This window comes from Pantherophis guttatus, chromosome 4 (genome assembly GCF_059756535.1).
Source record: "Pantherophis guttatus breed Tessera chromosome 4, ASM5975653v1, whole genome shotgun sequence".
Lineage (NCBI taxonomy): Eukaryota > Metazoa > Chordata > Lepidosauria > Squamata > Colubridae > Pantherophis > Pantherophis guttatus.
The window spans coordinates 34414976-34435893 of NC_142066.1; the positions used below are offsets into that span (position 1 = coordinate 34414976).

General features: G+C 35.0%; 1 protein-coding gene across 1 annotated transcript; it reads right to left on the bottom strand.

Annotated features, from left to right (window-relative positions):
* Positions 1-5119: 5119 nt before the first annotated feature.
* Positions 5120-15985, bottom strand: LOC117668861 (vomeronasal type-2 receptor 26-like). Its single transcript, XM_034422918.2, has 4 exons — positions 15731-15985; positions 11574-11801; positions 10234-10399; positions 5120-6025 (listed from the first exon to the last, which is right to left on the bottom strand). The coding sequence occupies exons 1-4, from the start codon at positions 15983-15985 to the stop codon at positions 5127-5129; spliced, it is 1548 nt and encodes a 515-aa protein (XP_034278809.2). The 3' UTR covers positions 5120-5126.
* Positions 15986-20918: the final 4933 nt, after the last annotated feature.

Sequence of the window (20918 nt, forward strand, 5' to 3'; positions counted from 1 at the left end):
GGCTAGGCAGGATGCAATGAGTGGTGGCAGCAGCCACTCCTAAAAGTCTTGGAAGGGAAGGCCCCTGACTGTGGGGTCTGCTTCAAGCTCCACCAACCCGGTGCAGGCAATCTTGAGGGAGTGAGGCAGCTGGCATCATTGCTGGCTTACTTGCACATAACATTAGAATTAGCCCCAATTCAGAAAGTCTGGAGGAGGGAAGCAGTATGGCCTCTGCCACACACTGTTACATTTATTTTAAGATAGAATACTTCCAACAATTTTTTCTTAAATACATACATCATAAAATAATCCATATAGTATAAATATCAATATATGAAAATAATGGAAATTTCAAAGAAGAAATATTACACAAGAGAAATAATGGATAAACAAACCTTTGTTTTTATACTAGGAACATTTTATTTCTGGGCTTCAGTATTGATTTTTGTAGGCAACTTGAATAAAATCATTTTTTTCCTCAAAATCTGTACTGCATCCTTATATAGATCTATGTCCTCCTCATTTTCAGATTTTCAATTTTAATACAACAATTACAAGTCTTGGCTTGTTTAAGAAAAAACACTCCTAAAAATTCTGCCCTCCCCCTCCCCAAAGTCAATGATTTAAAATGAGGAGAATAAAAAAGAAGATACTAAAAAAGAGAAATGATGATAATCTACAAACCCTTCATATCCTGGACATAAACTGTTTCAATTTTTCCACTTGGGATGGCACTATAAAGCAGAGGTCCTCAACCTGTGGGCTGCAGCCCACTACCAGTCCACGGCCTATTCACAACACATGTGCTCGGGCCTCACTTGCACAAGTGTCATGGCCATTTGTATTCCCACTAATGTGAGCATCGGAGGTGCTTATGATCCCACGCATAGGAGCAATAGGTGTTCATGCACATGCACATAACTACCCCTCCCACAAAATCATGACCTGTCCCCCTTCACCCCAGTCTGGACCATCAACCTGGAAAGGTTGGGGAACTCTGCTATAGAGCATTGCATACTAAAACAGCTAGACACAGGAACAGTTGTGCCAGCAATCTGCTGTATATTTATTCTCAAAGAGCTCTCTAATGTCCATGTACATTTATCCATGCTGTAGTATCATTATTTCTCCTTATTATGTTCTTTACTCCCCTGTCTTATTGACATAGATGATGATGATTCTGTTGTTTTGCATACACACTGAGGCCTTCTGCACCAGAGACAATGTTCTGTCCCCATATCACGCACACACCCAACCAGCCAGCCAAGGGTTAAATAAACTCTTCAAACACACAACGTCAGTGATAAGGAACTTGGCAGCAACTCCGTGGCTGGCTGCCAAGAGCTTTTACTCCAATAACACAGACAAAAATACACAGAGTTTGAATTAAATCCACGGCAAATAGATGTTGTGTCCGAAGGTGCAAGTGCCTTGCCAGAGATTAGCTTTGTCAGTCACAGAGTCTGAATGGCCACCACACTCCCTTTTATAGCCTGTGGGGTGTGGTCCAGTGACTCAGCTTAATCTCTGGCACGCCTTCCCCTCTGCTGCGCACATTTCTCCCTGCGCCTCTGGCTAGGGTCCAGCCAGCACTTATTTTCCTCATTGCTGTCCACCTGTGGCTGCGGGGACATGCATGGCTCTGAGCCTATCGTTTGGCCTTCGGTGTCCTCCAGAGGCATTGCCAGAGAGGAGGGCCCTGGAGAGGGAGGCCTGGCCGTCTCCTCTCCTTCATGTTCGGACCCTTCTTCCTCCGATAAGATAGGCTCGGAGGACGGAGCCACAACAGACAAATTCTTTGTGTATTTAATCACACAGATAAATAAATAAATAAAGTTTTTTTTTATTTGATTTATATGCCGCCCTTCTCCGGAGACTCAGGGTGGCTTACAATACATTAAGCAATAGCCTTCATACTTTTGTATATTTATACAAAGTCAGCTTATTTCCCCCACAATCTGGGTCCTCATTTTACCTACCTTAGAAAGGATGGAAGGCTGAGTCAACCTTGAGCCTGGTGAGATTTGAACTTGCAGTAATTGCAGTAATTGCAGGCAGCTGATGTTAATAACAGTGCTTTAGTCTGCTGCGCCACCAGGGCTCATTACTTATTCAAAGTAATGAATAAAGTAATACATAACTAAATGAATAAATAAATACATTAATAATATTTAAAGTTTGGGAAAAGGCTAGATACTGTAGGAGAAAAATAATAGAAATAGTGTGTATTTGTGTGTATTATTAATATTTTTCCTTTATTAATTGTTCTTTGTTGTTGAGCTCTGGCCTAACAATAATTGTGTAACATTTGGGGAAATATATGCAGACCAACAATCCAGCACTGGAAGCCAAAACGGAGAAAACTTCCACAGCCACCATGTATTTGCCTTTGGTGCTCAGGTAGGATGGAACAAAAGAGATCCAAACACTGCAGAACATCAACATGCTGAATGTGAGACATTTGGCCTCATTGAAACTGCTGGGGAGATTCCTGGAGAAAAACGTTACTGTGAAACTTCACAAAATAAATTACATGATTTTTCTCTTTTTCAGCCAGAATTGACATTTCTTTTATGACTTTTTTTGAAGTAAACAGATGCCCACTGGAGTTGTGGGGAGATATTGTGTGGGGGGGAGGTTTCTTTATATACTGTGTTTTTATTGTTTGCAATCCACCTGGAATTGTTGTGTGTGAGTAGGTGGCTATATACATTTTTTAAATAAATAAATAAGTAAATACATTCCAGAAAAAAAAATAGATGTTACATTATCCCAAATGTCTGATTTAATTGTTCTTTCAAGGTTGTGATTGTTGAAATGTAAGTGTCAGAAAAAAAGTTGCTATATTGGAAAACTTGTAACATAGTTAGAATGTCCTAAAATAGAGTTGGTGAAATAAAGTTTGGGCATGTTATGGCTTAACACTGGTGGGTTACTTTAGATGTGAACAACTTATTGTTAAAGGCTGCTGAAAAGAAGTTCATTCTAAAAGAACTGCCTCTTTTAGATATGCTGGAAATTTCATTCTCAACAATGACCATCTGTAGTAAATGCACTCTGTAAGAATAAGCAGTTTGTATTCCCATGCAACTCTGTTCACTTTAACTAGCTTAATGGAAAGTGTTATCAAAACTAAATGTGATCAAAATAAAAGTTAAAATGAAAAGACTGCCCTTTATCCATTTAAAAACTTTTTAGACTTTCTCTTTATTATGTCTTCTAGAATCTTTAAATCAGTATCTCTTTCTTGTTTCTTGTTTGTAATCCTAAAAAAAACAACTGAATTATCAGAAAAGATTTTAACTTTTCCACAGAAATCTGTCTTTATCTGTAAATTAATTACTTTCCAAAGTGGTTAGGAAGTAAGAATTGCCAGGCTTAATATCCATGTTAGATTTTTTCCCCCCTAATCCTAACCCACTGAAATTTTAGAATTAACAACTGCCATAATTTTCTGCATAATAATCCAGCATAATGTACATATATCATACACCCAGAGATGTTCCTGCCTCCCTATGTCCCATTGATCTCCTACAGCAGATACAGGAGTAACTGAATCAAGGCTGTTATGCCCATGCCTACTTAACGCTTTAAATACTCCTATTGGCCAATCAAGTGTTACTCCAATTCCGTGACTGATCTTGTGTCCCTGCACAACCATTATGCAATATAGTGCTTTGCTTTATTGGATCAGTACAATTCAAATATTTTCTGATTAATATGGACAAAGTTGTTTTTGCCTTCATCTCTGCTACTTTTGCATTAAAAAGACACATAAAGATTTTTTTTCATTCTTTTTTCACCAAAATTCTCTCAATCTTAGAGCTGACAGAATTAATATTATTTAAAGAATTTATCATTTGTTCCTCTGTTGATATTTTCATTGCACCCATTTATAAAGCATGTCAAGCATGTTCAAGCTTTCACATGACATGAATTGATTTATTTGTTTATAATTTATCACTTATTTGTTTATTATTTCTTTATAATAACTGCTCTATAGATGATTCACTTTCTTGTGTGTTTCCTCTTAATACGATGCTGAAAAATGGCCTGAAAATGGGTGTGGGCAGGGCAGCCAGTGGTGGGATTAGCCCCAACTGGCTGAATCCTACCTTTGCCTTTGAGGTGAGTGGCCGGGAGGCAGGGCTGGGTGTGATGAGTGACGCCACCCAGTCACATGACCAACTGCTCACGCCTACCCAGCCAGAGAACTGGTTGTTAAATTATTCAAGTCCCACTGGCTCTGGTGCAATAAAAATAACCTGGTTTTAAATGTTAACAAAAGAAAGATCAGTGTTGATTTTAGAAAGAGCTGATATAGTCCTACTCGCCTTTGCCTCCAGGTTGCAGCTATAGAGGTGGTCAATCTGACTTGATCTCTCCATACGTTATCTTTAGTGAAGCATGCAAACCAGCATTTGCATTTCCTGCATCGGATGAGGAGAGCACATCTTTCTGTCTTGGTAACTTCTTACACAGGCACGATTGAGAGCATTTTAACAAACTGCATCACTGTTTGGTTTGGTGGTAGCAGTGCCTCAGATGGAAGGTCCATATAAATAGTGGTAAAGACAGCTGAGAAGATTATAGGAAGCTCACTTTCCATTACTCAGAATACTTCTTATAAGCACTATGTGCTTAGAGCTTGAAATGTTGTTAGAGACCCCACATACCCAGTCTATGATCTGTTTCTGTTGCTCCCCACTGTGAGGAGGTTTTGAAGTTATCTATAGCAGAACAATTAGATTCTGTAACAGCTTTGTTCCTTGTGCCATCCATCTTGTAAATTCACAGAATTTTTTTGGTCATGTATATGTATATATTCAAACTAGACTGTGATGTTTCTCTGTGTCATATATGTGCGTGTATGTGGGTATATGCATAGTGGTCATAATTTGATGATCCATGTCCAGGCACTATCATGTCATCCCATTATAAACTACAAACAACCTTTTTTCTTTTATCTGGGATTCGATCATGATTTTTAAATAATCTGAATCCAATTAAATTTTGTTCATAATCTGAGTTACATCTATCATCTATCTACCTATCTATCTACCTATCTATCTATCTATCTATCTATCTATCTATCTATCTCATCATCATCTGTAAGAAATAAAGGAAAAGTTTTTTGTTTATTATTATCTTCTCTTTATTAATTGTTCTTTGTTGTTCAACTCTGGCCTAATAATAATGATGTAACATTTGGGAAAATATATACAGACCAACAATCCAGCACTGGAAGCCAAAATGGAGAAAACCTCTACAGCCACCATGTATTTGCCTTTGGTGCTCAGGTAGGATGGAACAAAGGAGAGCCACACACTGCAGAAGATCAGCATACTGAATGTGAGACATTTAGCTTCATTGAAACTGCTGGGAAGATTCCTGGAGAAAAATGCTACCATGAAACTGGCAGCTGCCAGAAAGCCCATGTATCCCAGGACACAGTAGAACATGATAACTGTACCTTCATTACACTGTAGTATGATTTCCTCAATTTCTGAATGGGTGTCCATGTCAGGAAAAGGGGGAAATGTGAACAGCCACACCATACAGATGCCTACTTGAATCAGGGAACCAGAAAGAACAATGAAGGTGGCCAGTCCTCTTCCCACCCATTTCCTCATCCTGGATCCTGGCTGGGTGGCAATGAAAGCTAAAACCACAATGATGGTTTTTGCCAGCACAGAAGACACAGCCACTGAAAAGATGATGCCAAAGCTAATTTGTCGAAAGAGACATATTATATTTCCAGGTGCAACGAGGAACTGCAGTGAGCAAAGGAAGCAGAGAAGGAGGGAGATGAGTAGAACATAGGAGAGATTTCGATTATTAGCCTTGACGATAGGAGTATGGTGATACTTCACAAATGTTGCCAGCACCAGAATTGTGCAGAGAGAGAGAGAAAGTACTAGAGTGACTAAAGCTATTCCCATTGGTTCTTCATAGGACAAAAAAGACACTTTCTTTGGAAGACATGAATCTTGTTTCTTATTTGGATATTGATCTTCTGGGCATTTGGAACAGTCATCCATGTCTAGAAATTAAGTATATATATTTATATATGTTATATATTGATAGTATTCTTAGTATAACTACATAGTTTGTTTCTGGAAGCAAGCCTGGCTCTGATATTAACCATCTGACTTTCTATTATTGTATTTGGTACATAAGGGAACACACGATTATATGGGAATTCTATGTTAATGGATATATTTATTCATGACTTCATTTCAAATTACTTATTTATAATTCATGCATTACAATTGGGAAATTTCTATAACATTTGGGGAAATATATGCAGAACAATGAGGTGTCTTTGAGTATTTCTTTATTTTTATTATGTCAATATTTTACAAGGTCTTCTAGAGAACATTAATGAAGTTAATATGAATAAAAATAAATATAATAGGAGTCAGACACTCAGATAGTTTATCTGTCATATTTTCAATGTTTATATTTCTGTATGATAAAATAAAGTTAAAGGTCATGTTCCTGAATACAAGATTTATTGAAGTAAAGGAGGAAAGGTATTCCTTATTTTCCTTACATTAAACATTTCTAAAGCTTTCTGAATCAAATGGGGTAGGAAAGTTGGGAGATTTATTGTTTAGAAGAGGAGGTTGTAATTACAATGTAAGAGAAACTAAATGTTTTACAGATGGTCCTCATTTAACCACTGCCTTGGATAGTAATTGCTTACCGTTATCATGGTGATAAAACTAAGTTTGTGGACTTCCGGTTTGGCACTGCGGCGATTTAGACGGGGAAATGGCGGGGCTCTAATGAGCCCCGCAAAAACCCCGACTGTCAAACCGCCACCGACAAGTCTGCAGATTGAACCTGTCCTGTAGGGACAGGGGAAAGAGAGGGATGCCTTGGATGGCTGAGAGGAACAGGCAAGTTCCTCGGAGGCTGGAGGAAACCCTCTGAGCCAGCGGCGGGGGTGCAGCAGTCATGGCGGCTGCCTCGAAGCCGGGGCAAACCGGAGAAGCACTGTGCAGGAGAAAGAAAGAAGAAAAGAGTGAAGTGTTCGGAAGCCGGGTGAGTGACACCAACCCAGGCAGTAACAACATTAGAACATGGACTTTTACAAGTAACCCCCTGGCCTTAAATAGTGGCTATGGATCTGTGGGGCAAGAAGGTCTGATAAAATAATTTGCAGGAGGAAAAGACCCATTAAGGAGCTTATTTTATTATGGACTGATTTGGAATAATCTGCCTATTGAAACAAATTAGAAAATTGAGAGACTTTTTAAAATTGGAATAGATTACTCTTGAAGAAAGAAAAAAGAAAAAAGCGATAAATAGGAACCTGATAACTCTAAAAGCTAAAAGAACAGAGACAAATGGATGACCACATAATTGACAAAATGGAGAATTGTCGTGACTAAGTGAAAGTGTGAATTGTAGATTGCTTTTGGCTTGAAAGAGAAACAATGTGTTTTGTTACCTAAAATGGATTACTTTGAAAATAACCAAGGGTTTTTGACTTTGGGGATGAGAAGTGTTATTTCAGGATTTAACACCTTTGGGAAGTTAAAGAAGAGAGACAAATAGATGGTTATATAATAGCGATAAAATGGGGATTGCTGTGACTAAGCGGAATGTGGATTGCAGAGATCCTCCTTCTGTTTGGAAAAGAAATACTTTGAATTATTATCTATTTTGGATTACTTTGAAACTAACTATAGACTTTTGGATTTTGGATTTTGGAGATTCCTATTCTGTCTTTGGGTGATTTTACAAAGAAAGAAGAAATACACTGGATTTATTAAAATCGAAACTAACTGGCTTAGCAACAAAAGGTGTGGCGCAGGAATAAAAGAAAGGAGTTGATTTTACATTAAGCAGATGTTACAAAAAATTAAAGTGATATATGGAGTTTCTAATATGGAAATATGGATTTTAAAGTGGAACATTTATGGACAGATAGGTAAATGAAGAAATAAAGCAGATAAAATTAAAATGTAATGTTTAAAACCTAAATGTATAAATGATTTTTAGATAAAAACAGGAGGGCTCCTGAAGTAACAAAAATGAGAAATAAAAGAAGGTATTTAAAAAAGAGGATTGATGTATAGGTGGTTAAAAATAATATTTTTATATTTTTAACCACCAATATATTTTTATAAAAACATAAGAGTATATACCAATATGAGATAAATTTAAGAAAACTTATTGTTTGATGTAACATGTTTTAATTCTAAATTTGTAAACAAATTTGAGAAGGGTAAATATGACTGATTAATGTATTATTGGATGAAAATATAAGATACACAGACTTAAATAATGAATTGTGATTTAATTCAATGTATGCTAGAAATGATTAATATTATGAAATGTGTTGAGAATTAATCTGGAAGAGTATACTGAGAAATGGCTAAATAATAGACAAATATACTCCAAGGAAAAAGTTAAAATAAGAGATGCTGGGTACCAGCGAAATAAGAGTTGGAGTTCTCGAGGAGAAGATGCTGGAAATCAGCCAAAACAAAATATGCTGGAAATCAGCCAAACAATAGTTGGAAGCTTGGAGGAGATTATGCTGGAAATCAGCCAAAATAAAAGATGCTGGAAATCAGCCAAAATAAAAGATGCTGGAATCAGCCAAACAATGGTTGGAGGTATGGAGATTATGCTGGAAATCAGCCAAGCAATAGTTGGAGGTATGGAGGAGAATATGCTGAAAATCAGCCAAAATAAAATATGCTGGAAATCAGCCAAATAATAGTAGGCAATATGGAGGAGGATATGGATTTTGGGATAAATTTGTGTAAAATGAAATGTATAATAGATGATAAGCATGAGAAAATTAAAGGTAAAGTGATAAAATCTAAGATTTAAAGATTTGATGAAATGGGCCTAGAGATTAAGAAATATGGATAGAATTTTGTTCTATAAATTGAAATAAAAATAAAGTTGTATGTAATTTGAAAATAAGATTTGTGGTGATAAAGTTGTAAGGTAAATAATTAGATTAAGAAGTTAGAATATTTTTTTAAGATTAATGTTTTGATATTGAGGTTAAAAGATAAAAATGAGTTAAGTTTATTTGGAAATTAAATTCGCGGTGATATAATAGAATGGTTTAGATTAAGATGCTAAAATTCATGTTAAAAAACTTCGTGTTCTGATTTTTAATTTTAAAACAGGTAATGGGAAATTTGAATGGAGCTGGTTAAAAAAATGTAAGTGATTGTACCTATCTATGACCGGACTGAGACTTCGTTCTTGAAAGATATATTTTATGTTTATGTTTGAAAAAATAAAAAATATTTTTAAAAAAGTTTGTGACTAAAGCCCACATTAACAACCTTAGAAGAATCTCTTTCAGTCATTTGTTGGCCATTACTGTCAGTTAGTACTGGTTATCCTGTGCCTGAGAAAAAGTCTTTCCATCACAGAACAGAAAGATTGCCTGAAAATCCTGAGATTTTGTTTTTCTCCACAATGTAGCACTTCCCTAATAAATGCTAACCACAACAAACTGAGCTCTGTGGCAGTGGTTAGTTTCAAAAAATTTTACTACAATTTTGTGGACATGGTTTGATGGGTGTGGCATGGCTTGGTGGGCATGGCAGGGAAGGATACTGTAAAATCTCCATTCTGTCCCCCTCCAGGGGAAGGTTACTGCAAAATCCCCATTTCCTCCCAATCAGCTGGGACTTGGTAGGCAGAGAATAGATGGGGTGGAACCAGTAACAGGTATTTAGAGGTTCTCCAAATTATTCAAAATTTCCACTACCGGTTCTCCAGAACTGGTCAGAACCTGTGACACCTCTGCAGTGTGGCCAGGACTGTCTTCCTTTTAAAGTGAATTCCCCATTGTGTGCTGACTTATGCTCTTGCTATCACTTGTTGTCCGATGAACATAAATACAAATATAGATTTTCTTGCCAAATATCCCAGTACTCGGATAAGCATTCCAAAGAGAGGGGAAGTGGAGAAAAAGGGCCACAAGTAATCCTTGTTTAGTGATTGTCTACTTTAGAATTGTTCGTTACAACAGTAACGGTAATGAAAATGCAACTTTGTGATCAATCCTTGCATTTAAGGTCTTTTAAAACCCTTAACTCTGTCAGAAGTTTTCCTTTCAATAGGTTGAGGAATCCTTCTTTACTGAAAGGTTTGAAATCTATTAACAAGTAACGAAAACAAGTCAGGTGCTATAATTATAAGCTCAGGGATCTGCCCAGGGTGAGTATGGAACCATCAGTCAATTTGGTTCAGAAGGTCTCTTACCCTTCTGCCTTGACATTTTCTCTTTGGGACATCGAAGGCAATCATAGCAGCAAAATGGTTTCTCCTCCTGCTTTCTCTTGAAATAACCAGGGGGGCAGCTGTCAGTACACACTGAAATGGGTAGGGTCTGACCAATAAATGAAAGAAGGAAAATGTTAGCATTCAGTCATGGATTTTGAAATAAAAATGGAAAATCATGGTTGACCAATATTTTGCAAATAAAGAATGCTTATTGTAAGGATTTGGTTTTTTTTTTTCATGAACTTCATTATCAAAACTACTGAATATTGAATATTTTTTTATATTTTACCAGTTTTACAGGTATCCTTGTGTATTCCAAATTGGGAGATAAGTTACATAAGACAATTCTCCAAAGGTGAAAGTATTTCAACAGTACTCCAGACACAGTGAAAACTTTTTTGAAGACACTGAAACATATATATCTTATTGTAGGACAACGTGAAACTTTTATATAAAATGAAAGAGGAATTAGACTGCCAGTAGCCCGTTGGGTCATTATTCAGATATATTTCATTTCCTAAACAAAGAATGACCAGAAAAATGTGCATCAATGGGCAAAAAAAGCAGTGGGAGTTTTGGCTTTTTCTTTGTGGAAACTGGAAGGGACTATCAAAAATCTTCCTTCCTTCCTTCCTTCCCTTCCCTTCCCTTCCCTTCCCTTCCTAGCAGGCAAGTGACTGCTGCCGGATTGGGAAAGGAAAAACTAATTGTTAAACTGGCTGGGAAAGTGTCACTGAATATTTGAAGATGAGGATCATGTGACTGCAGCAGTAGTTCAGCAATATAGCAGCAGCCGGTAGGATTAAAGCTGCCACAACTTTCCCAAATTTCCCTCAGGACACATGGTTCCCAGGTTTTGCACATGTTCTGTAACTTAGCCCATTTGTGGTAGCTTGGTTCAAAAATTGTTGCACTATGATGTTCTGTTTTGCCTCACAAATAGGTCATGATAACAAGAATATTAGTACACTTAGTAGTATATATATATTTACTGTAAAGTTACTGACCCAACATCACCCAATTGGCTTCATTTCTAAAACAGGACTCTTGACTTCTGGCTTAACTGTTTTCACCAAAATGTCTTCCCCTCAATAATGTTGGTATAAAAACTACATACATATTCTTTGTCTTTTTAAAGCTTGATAGCAACATATTCTTGGAAAACAAATACTGCTTTATGTAATTAGTTAGATATCCTGCTTTTCAGAAATTTTCAATTCTTATCTTACTGATAATTTCTCTTTAAATATTAACTGACACAGAACTATTTTCATATCATCCAATCATTTCCAACAAGCTCAACTATCTTCAGAACATACTTGGTTGAAAGTGGTAGGCCAGGTGATGGCTTCCTCATGAATGGTGAACATTTGGTCTTCAGCAACCCAAGGATCCAACTTCCCAACTTTTACTCGATGCAAGGACTGATTGGGGAATGTGACCCAGTTCTCAAGATCCAGTCCTGTAACTAATTCTCTATTTTCATTAAAAGAAATTTCATCGCCAACACTGTTATTAAATGAGACTCTTTTCAAAAAGAAGTGAAGCTGAATATGGAAAAATATGCAAAAACTCTCAAAGTTCTATATATGGTACGTATATAGATCTATGTGATATTATATTCTTTATTTGAATTATTTTTCATAAGCGGCAGACCGCTCGTACTCTAATATTCTAATGTCTCCCTCAAGAATCTACTGTATATCTGTCAATCTTGATCTAAAATCAATCTGTTATACTCTAACTTTCAATAATTAAAATTAACCCAGACCAAGAATACACATATATTAATATGACAGAAATAATCAGCTTGCATTAGTTTCCAATATCTTTAAGAATCTTCTTCCCTGTTGTTATTAGAGACAAACTGAGCAGAGAACACTAGACCAGTTTAATATCTAAAATTAAGGAGCTATAAAAAGAAGTAGGCAAAAGTTGAAATAACTTTTCAGAATGTCAACAGTATCTTTAATACTAAAATTGCTCAATTCATGCATTTCTACACAGTAAATAATGAGGGGAAGTGAAAGAAGGAAAAAATAGTTGAGAGCAGTTTAAATCAAATTGAAACCACATAGGTGAACGTGGATTTTGAGAAATAGTGCAATTATGGTTTGAGCAAGTCTGGTCTTTAGATTGAGATATTAAAAAATAGTGTGATTGAAAATTGTTATATTTGTTTCTTCTCTATGTCTTTTCTCTTCCTCATTTACATTCGGTGTCTCCTTCATTTTGCTTTTAAACAGCAAAAGACATTTGGTTGGGCTGCACATTGTTGCCTTCAAAATTTGTTTGTTAAATTTTGTCTTTTGAGAACACCTTCAAGGTCTTATGCATAATCTGTTTTTCTAAATGTTTTTAAAAAATCTGCTGAGCGCATATTTTCTGCTTCTGTGGCCTAATTCTCTGCACAATCCACTTATAACAGTCTCTTTTCAATTACATTATATTGGCTCTCATTCTATTTTCAGACTGTTTTTCCTTGTATGTAAAAAGACATTTGGATGTAGACTGGTTAGTTTATATTGTCTACCATGGTTAGGCTTCTGAGGACAATGGGCACAGAACTTAGAAACAGAATAATAAATATTGTTTCTAGACATGAGGACCCAGATTGTTGGGGGCAATATGCTATTTAGTATACTGTCAATTGTTGTAAGCTACCCAGAGTCCTCGGAGAGTGGGCGGTATAGAAATATGATTAATAAAAAATAAAAAAAATGATTAATAAATATATCCTGCCCTTTCAGATGCCTTATAATTTCTTACATTTCATTCATGTGGTAATTTAGTTGATCTTTGGTATCCGATTCCACAGCCTCTTAAACTATGGATTTCTGAAAGCATGATCCTTCTCTCATATAGTATGGATGGGATTGCCAAATATTCTTTGATTCATCTAAATCAGGGATCCCCAATCCCCAGTCCATGGACCGGCACTGGTTCATGGCATGCCAGAAACTGGGCCATACATACAAGCAAAGCCCCATCTGCAGGATGCAGTCATCACACAAAATCATGCCCCCTCCAGTCCAAGGAAAAACCTTTCTCCATGGAATTGGTTCCTGATGCCCAAAAGGTTGGAGGAAGCTGATCTAAAGATGAATAAATATCAAGCTATGTATCCTAAGATTAAAAATTTCTCTTTGTATTCATTATTTTGGACCCATATCCTTATTGACAGAACATTCTCTGAGTGTGTTTTTAAAGTTAACTTTAAAAAGCAGTTTTTGTAACTCTAAAAAAAAAAAGCTTCTGCAGTAAATAATTCTTGTATATGTCTGGATGGGGGAGAAGATATAGGCAACACATACAGAATATGCCTACTACTTATAACCTACCAGGAAGGCAGCTAGACCGTAATTGAACTGAGATGTTCAAAGCATGAAAAAACATTAAAATTACAAAATTCAAAAAAAGAAAAGAAAAAAGAAAAAAACTGTCCAACATATACATCTTACTGTTCTCTGTAATGAAGAGACTGTGATATCATAGAAAACCAGTGCAATTCAAATTCCTTTTCCAACTTATTTGATTATTCATAAAATTACCTGCCATGGCTGAGGATTCTGAATACTGTGTTTTTGCCCATTTCTCCTACATTGATGGTCCAACTTCATGTCATGTAAAGCATGTGCCACAGCATATACTGCATTGTATATACTGTAACTATGACTGGTCATTTTCATTTCAAAAAAAGACCCAGGGAGACTTTCCAATTTCTCATTCCCTGTACAAACATCATCATTTTTCTCATTCCTAGATGTATTTGGAAATCCACAGCCAAATGCTTGCTCCCACACATTTTTGAGAAAACCATCCTCTTTTGAGGAGAAATGGTTTCTTGTCTGGACAAAATGTTGGAATCCCTCAACTTCATTTGAGTAAGATGCAAATGTCAATGCACCATGGAGGCCTTGGATCTCCCAGCTCTTATGATAAAAGAATGATGCTAGATCCACTTTGAAAGCCATAATCCACACTTTACCTTTAGGCTTTGTAGAAATCATTTCTATTTCAGGTAGACGTAACAACCATCTTAAATGTAGAAGATTCTTATCACTGACTATTATAGCATTGGCTTTGCTGTTAACATAAATGTGAAAGCTTTTGACAAGCCATTTTAAACCATCAAAAAACTGGTCAAAATAAAGCAGTCTGAATTGTTCTAAGAAGGCAATGCATATGCCATAGAAAGGAAAAATTGAAACAATTAGGTGTTGAAACGATGCCTCAAAACTTTTCGTAAGTACCCCAACCCATGTCCACCTGCAATATAAGAGTAATCGAATAATCCCCATATAAAATATGTTTTCACTTGGAACCATGTTGTAGTAGAAAGGGGAAAAGCCAGCCGGAAACTATGGAAATAAAAATTATATAGGTTAAAAAAATAGAAAGAGAATGAAAATGTGTATTCTTTGTATATTAAAAGCTCTGAAGTATATCAGCATATTTTTCACATAATTTCTATAAAGAAATACTTAGGACACTATAACTGGGCTACATGTTCCATTTATTTTCTTCCAAATCTATAATTCTATGACTATCTGAATTTTGTTCCCTGAATTTGATTTTTATTAAAGGGATTGATATCTGAATCCCTGCTTTGTTCTTATTATTATATGTACTTGCTTAGTTAGGACACTTTTACTTGGCCCCAAGTTCAAAAAACCATGGTCAACATACTACTTGGAAAACTGAAATAAAGCATAATAATGAAATAATAAATAAATAATACAATTTCAAATAAGTACAACAATTTTATATTCATGGATTATATGTTAAGAAACTATGCTCTTTTAAAATGTTTACTCTAAGTTTTTTTTAAAAAAAATTATCTGCTTTTCTAAAAAAGAAACTATACAATCTACATTTTGCTTTACGCTATTTCACTCTTGTATGAACTGGTATTACTTATGGGCTTCCTGGTACTATATCTCTAAGGAAAGTCCTATCAGAACTTTCAGGTATCTATTTTTTTCTCCAGTTAATGTAAGCTATTGGGGGAAAGGATAAAACATGATAGTGGATCCAACTCTATTCAGTAGGTAAGGACCAACAGTAGGAGAAGGCACTGCCTATGCCTCCTTGAATACCTGAATCAAAGGTAGATATAAATCTAATAATGTCAGAAAATAAAATAAATAAAATTCAGAAATATATATATATTCTCATCACATGAGTATCTTTCCTGAGAAACTACAGAGATCCAAAGCTCCTACCTAATACACTATTTTTAAACTTATTTAAAAAAGAAAATAAAAAACCAATAAAATTTGTTTTTTAAAAAAACCAGTTAATTTTTGAAATTTTCCTATCATTGTAACAAATTCTTAAATGAGTTCACATTGCTTTATCATGTGTAAATACATTTTCTTAATTATACTTCATAGAGTACATGAAATTAAAAATATTTTAAAATATCTGAAAAGACAAAGGAAAGTATGAACGACATATCATTAATGCATCTCACCAGTGGAACTTTGTACGGAACTAAAATATTTGCCATATCATAAGAAATTGCAGTATCAAGAGTCCCAACAACCGATATGAGTTTATTCAGGATGCCACACTTGTAGTTGGGAATGAATTGTTTCTGACTGGAGGAAAGTTCCATTGAAGCGTGATATGTGTATTCCCCACCATAACTCTCATAGATATTAAATCCCAAAGTGATATTAGGTAAGAGCTGGAGGTTTTCATTAATCATTTTCACAGCAAATATCATAGTCAAGATATGCTGATAATATTTAATCAAGACTCTGGAAAGGAAAGAGTACTGTATCAAACAAAAATGTGCATGAGGCAGGGAAATTAAATATCATGAAAAAACAGTGTTTTACAAATTAACAGATTACGCTCTATCAAAATGAAATTCATTGTTTCATATTAATTGAACTACATATTATTATTAAGTATAAACATTATGGAATTAATTTTGATGGGAATAATGAAAGATTTTTAAGCTCTCTTTGCTATATGAAGATGGCCAGAATTGTTAGTATATAACATTGTACAACTAGAAAGTAAAATTGGGGAAATTTTATTACAGTAGAGATGTAATAAATTTTAATTTAAGAGATTAGAAAAAATGGCATAAAAATGGCATAAATTCCATACATTTAGAATTTAGTTAGACTTCAGCACATTATATTTAGAAAATTAAATATATATTATTGAAGCATAAGCAGTAATGCTTTCATAGCACCATAAACTCTTGCTAGGTAATGGATGAACTGTAGCTTTTTCTATTATGTTAATTAAAAAAATAAATAAATTCTGTAAAAGTAGAATAAAAACTGTACCCCAATTTAATCAAAACTCAGAATTTCATTCCCTAACATCATCCATAAAAATTGGTGTTACTGATCTAATGTTTATGCCCCAATAATAATTGTTATAAGAACTTTTGAACTTTTGAAAATGAAAAAAATGAAGGAAAATAATTAAAGACTATCAAAAGCAAAGTGAAAATTTTACCCAAAAAAGTATATTGACAGTATATGACTCTGCTTCTGCTCCTCTGCCCCTCAAAACAGCTCTTTCCATTCATAAAATGATTATTCATGAACAAAACTGCATGCCTTATTTACTGATATAAAATATGATGCATTTCTGACTGTACATCATTATTCCTATGGTTCAATACAATCTTCTGTGCAGTCACTTTAAAGGCTAATGCTGTAATTCCCACCCCAAGGGCTGGAGGATTGAAAGAGGGATTCCTGCCTTGCCTGAATCTACTAGCCATGAGAAATTGAATGATTAGTTTGATCTTTTAAAATTTAATTTAAGTACCTAGTTTCTATCTGGTTTTTTTTCCTTTATCAAGTACAAGAAAATACTGAAAATACTGAATACTGAAAAATAACATAACATCATTTAAACCCTAGAAAAGCTATACCAAAAATTTTACATAGATTGATATATAAAATAATGTCTTACAAGGAATCAAAGGCAAGCAAATGGTGGGGATCTTCCTCAAAACTTTTTATATCTCTGTTTATGAAGACAAAAGAAGTAATGGCACCAATTGTAAGATCACCTGGTTGTAAATAATTGTGAACAATAGGGATAGGATCTTGGATTCTGCATTTGTTTAACTGAGTTTTACAAGCTATACATGGCACTTGTAGCACAAAGAGAATCAATATCATCGTAATTAATAAGTTACTCATTTCGATATAATGGTTAAGAGTTCCCAAATGTGGACTAAGCTTGAACTGAATCTCTCTCTTCAACACCTGACTTTCATTCTGTAATGAATCTTTAAAAAACATAAATGGTTCTGAAAGATATTCTGATAATTGTATCTGCCCTTAAACACACAAATATGTAACTGACCAATAGTAATTGGCCCTCATTCTTCCAAGTATAATTGGTTAATCAGGACTTTGAGGAGAAGGAAAGTTAATAGTAGTCTTCTTGGTAATTACAATGATAAGAGAAAATTGCAACTTTCAAACGATTAATGAAATACTAATGGTGGAATGTGTCAATAAGTCATCTTATAATGAAATAAAAGTTTTTGACAGGAAAGGAAAATAGACATGGAAAATATGAGAAAATTCAAGCTTCATTCTAAAGTAGGGGGAAAAATTAACAAAAAAATGTTTCAAACATTAAGAAGGTATAATCATTTCACCTCTTCGCACCATTTTTTGCTCTTGCAGTTGCCTTCACAGCTGCAGTGAGTTGCTAGCAAAAGTTCTCTTTAGATTAATGAGGTCCTTGCCTATTACCAAGAGTGAAAATATAAACTAATGCCAATGTTCATATAAACAGGGTCTTATAGCAGAAACTGTGTTCTTGAGATGACCGTTCTTGAGTTCCAGGTTCTTTTTAAATTGAGGAAATGTTTTGGTTTGTTTAATCCTTGGCACTGTAAGATTATGATCTAACTAAAAGGAAGTTTTAAACAAGAACCATTAGTGGCATTTAAGGGAAACTCGACATTTACTTGTTGAGGCAAGTAAATCTCAAGGCAATTTACATTTAAATATCCACCATTTAAATTTCTTCAATAAAATCAAACAGATGGAACTAACATTAATTACAATAACCATTACAATTATCTAGAATGAATATTTATTTAGATATTCAGTTTTAATTTCCCAAAATGGACTGCTAAAATTTCAGAGCAAAGTTTGCACATATAAAGACTTAACAGGGTGGGACATTTTGGATATGTAACATTGTTAAAAGTTGCTATAAAGAGTTCTTAAAGTAGTACTTATAGACAAACATTGTTTTCAAACTATTAGCAATTAGTAATTGTCACAGCTAGCTCCATTTCAGAGGAATCTGAGACCATGATACCTTCTCAGGGAGAAACTTAGAAAAAAAACCCAAAATAAAACAGAATGTATCTATTACCACTGCAAACAGGAGGAAGAGTTATTACACACAAATTCCAATCGTGCCTTCTATAATTTTCTAAATGCCAAACTTAAAGACTCAAAAACCATTCCATCTCTAAAAGGGCCAAATGGTGAAGATTGTAACGATGATGCCATTAAAGCTAATCTCTCAACACTTTTTCAGTTCAGTCTTTGTCAACAGCAATGGCATCTCCCCCTCATTTCCTAGTCATAACTCATCCAATTGCAATGATCTAATCCACATTGATTTTACTGAAGATACCATCATAAGGGCACTACACAAATTAAAGCCATCTATATCTATTGGGCCTGATGAAATATGTGCCTTCTTTCTTTAAAAGCTTTCCTCCGCCATAGCTGAACCTCTAAGCACCATCTATGAAGTATCTTTTAGAAAGAGCTCCTTGCCTGCCATATGGTCATTAGCAACAGTCATCCCTATCATCAAAAAAGGTGATCCCAGCCTTGTTGAGAATTATAGACCAATGTCTCTTTGTTGTGTCATGTGCAAAGTCATAGAATCCATGATAAACTAATACATCACCCTCCACTTAGTGACAAATAACCTACTCTCTGATAATCAATTTGGTTTCAGGAAAAATTTGTTCTGTAATCTGCAACTCATACATTGCAAAAACATCTGGATTTCTCAACTCGACCATGGCAAAGCAATAGACGCAATTTACATAGACTTCTGTAAATCCTTTGATTCAGTAGTGCATGACAAACTACTTCCGAAACTAAATTCTTATGGCAGTTCTGGACCACTGCATAATTGGTTAGCTGCATTCTGTCAATCAGGCAACAAGTGGTCAAAATAGGCAGCACCCTATCAAATCCTGCACCTGTTAACAGCAGTGTTCCCCAAGGCAGTGTTCTAGGTCCAGCACTTTTTCTGCTTTATATTAGTGACCTTTGCGATCAAATTATAACCAGCTGTGTTCTCTTTGCTGATGATGTTAAACTATTCAACACCAAGACAACTCTACTACCCTTCAAAATGACCTAACTATGTACCTGAATCGTCAAACAATTGGCAACTCCAAATCTCTGCTAACAAATGCTCAGTCCTGCACATTGGCAAAAAAATAAGAACATCAAATATTTGCTGGCTGGTAACGATCTAAAAGTTGACCCACACTCTGTCAAGGACCTAGGAGTACTCATTTCAAAAGATCTAAGTCCCAGAGCTTACTGTAACATCATCACAAAAAAAAAAAAAAGCATTAAGAGTTGTCAATCTTATTCTACCTGATCCTGTTGTTAGTCTCTCTAATCCCCTACCTTTTACCTTAAGCTGTCTACCATAGACTTTCATGTTTCTTAAGAGGTCTCTCAGGGGGCATGCATAAGCGCACCAGCGTGCCTACCGTCCCTGCTACTGTCCCCATTTATATGTGTTTATGGCTATGTTTTGGCTATTTATATCCTTTTATTTGTACCATTTTTTTTATTAAAGAGTTTTACAAAAAGAAAAAAAAATTACAAGTATTTCCCAGTCCCCCCCTCCCTTCCTTATCCCCACCACCACCCCCGAACTTCCCAGAACAAAATACAGGGTATAACAATTAACAATCATATGCTAAACTAAACTAATTAACTAAGGATTCCTATCCCCCCTTCACACTTTAACTGCCCTTTTACTTAACTAAGTATAAATACTCTTAATTTTTCTATTCATTCATAAGCTATTTGATACTTTTTAGTCCAATATTTGTTTTGAATATAATCAATCCATCTTCTCCATTCCGATATATATCTTTCTTGTGAATGATCTTTCAAATATGCTGAAATATTCGACATTTCTGCCAGATTCGCTACTTTTAATGTCCATTCTTCAATAATAGGCAAATCTTCCTTCTTCCAATATTGCGCCACCAAAAGTCTAGCTGCAGTTATTAAATTTAAAATCAATTTAGTCTCTACAATCTGTAATTATACCCAGCAAAAACAATTGTGGAGTAAACTTTATCTTCTTTTTAAGAATATTTTGGATAATCCACCATATTTTAATCCAAAATGCTTTAACTTTTTTACAAGTCCACCATATATGATAATAAGTGGCATCATCACAATCACATCTCCAACACTTAGATTGCAAATTCGGATACGTACAAGCCAACTTTTTAGGATCTAAATACCATCTATAAAACATTTTATAAAAATTTTCTCTTAAATTTTGTGCTTGCGTAAATTTTACACTTCTAACCCATATTTTTTCCCAAGTTTCCATCATTATTGGTTCCTGAATGTTTTGTGCCCATTTTATCATACAATCCT

Excerpts from the sequence above, each read along its gene's own strand:
- LOC117668861 (XM_034422918.2), bottom strand. The coding sequence starts at position 15,985 with ATGATATTTGCTGTGAAAATGATTAATGAAAACCTCCAGCTCTTACCT. Across the intron at positions 11,802-15,730 it reads TTCCGTACAAAGTTCCACTG|CTTCACTTCTTTTTGAAAAG; the intron begins GTGAGATGCATT and ends TTCCATATTCAG. Across the intron at positions 6,026-10,233 it reads GAAAATGTCAAGGCAGAAGG|ACATGGATGACTGTTCCAAA; the intron begins GTAAGAGACCTT and ends CTTAATTTCTAG.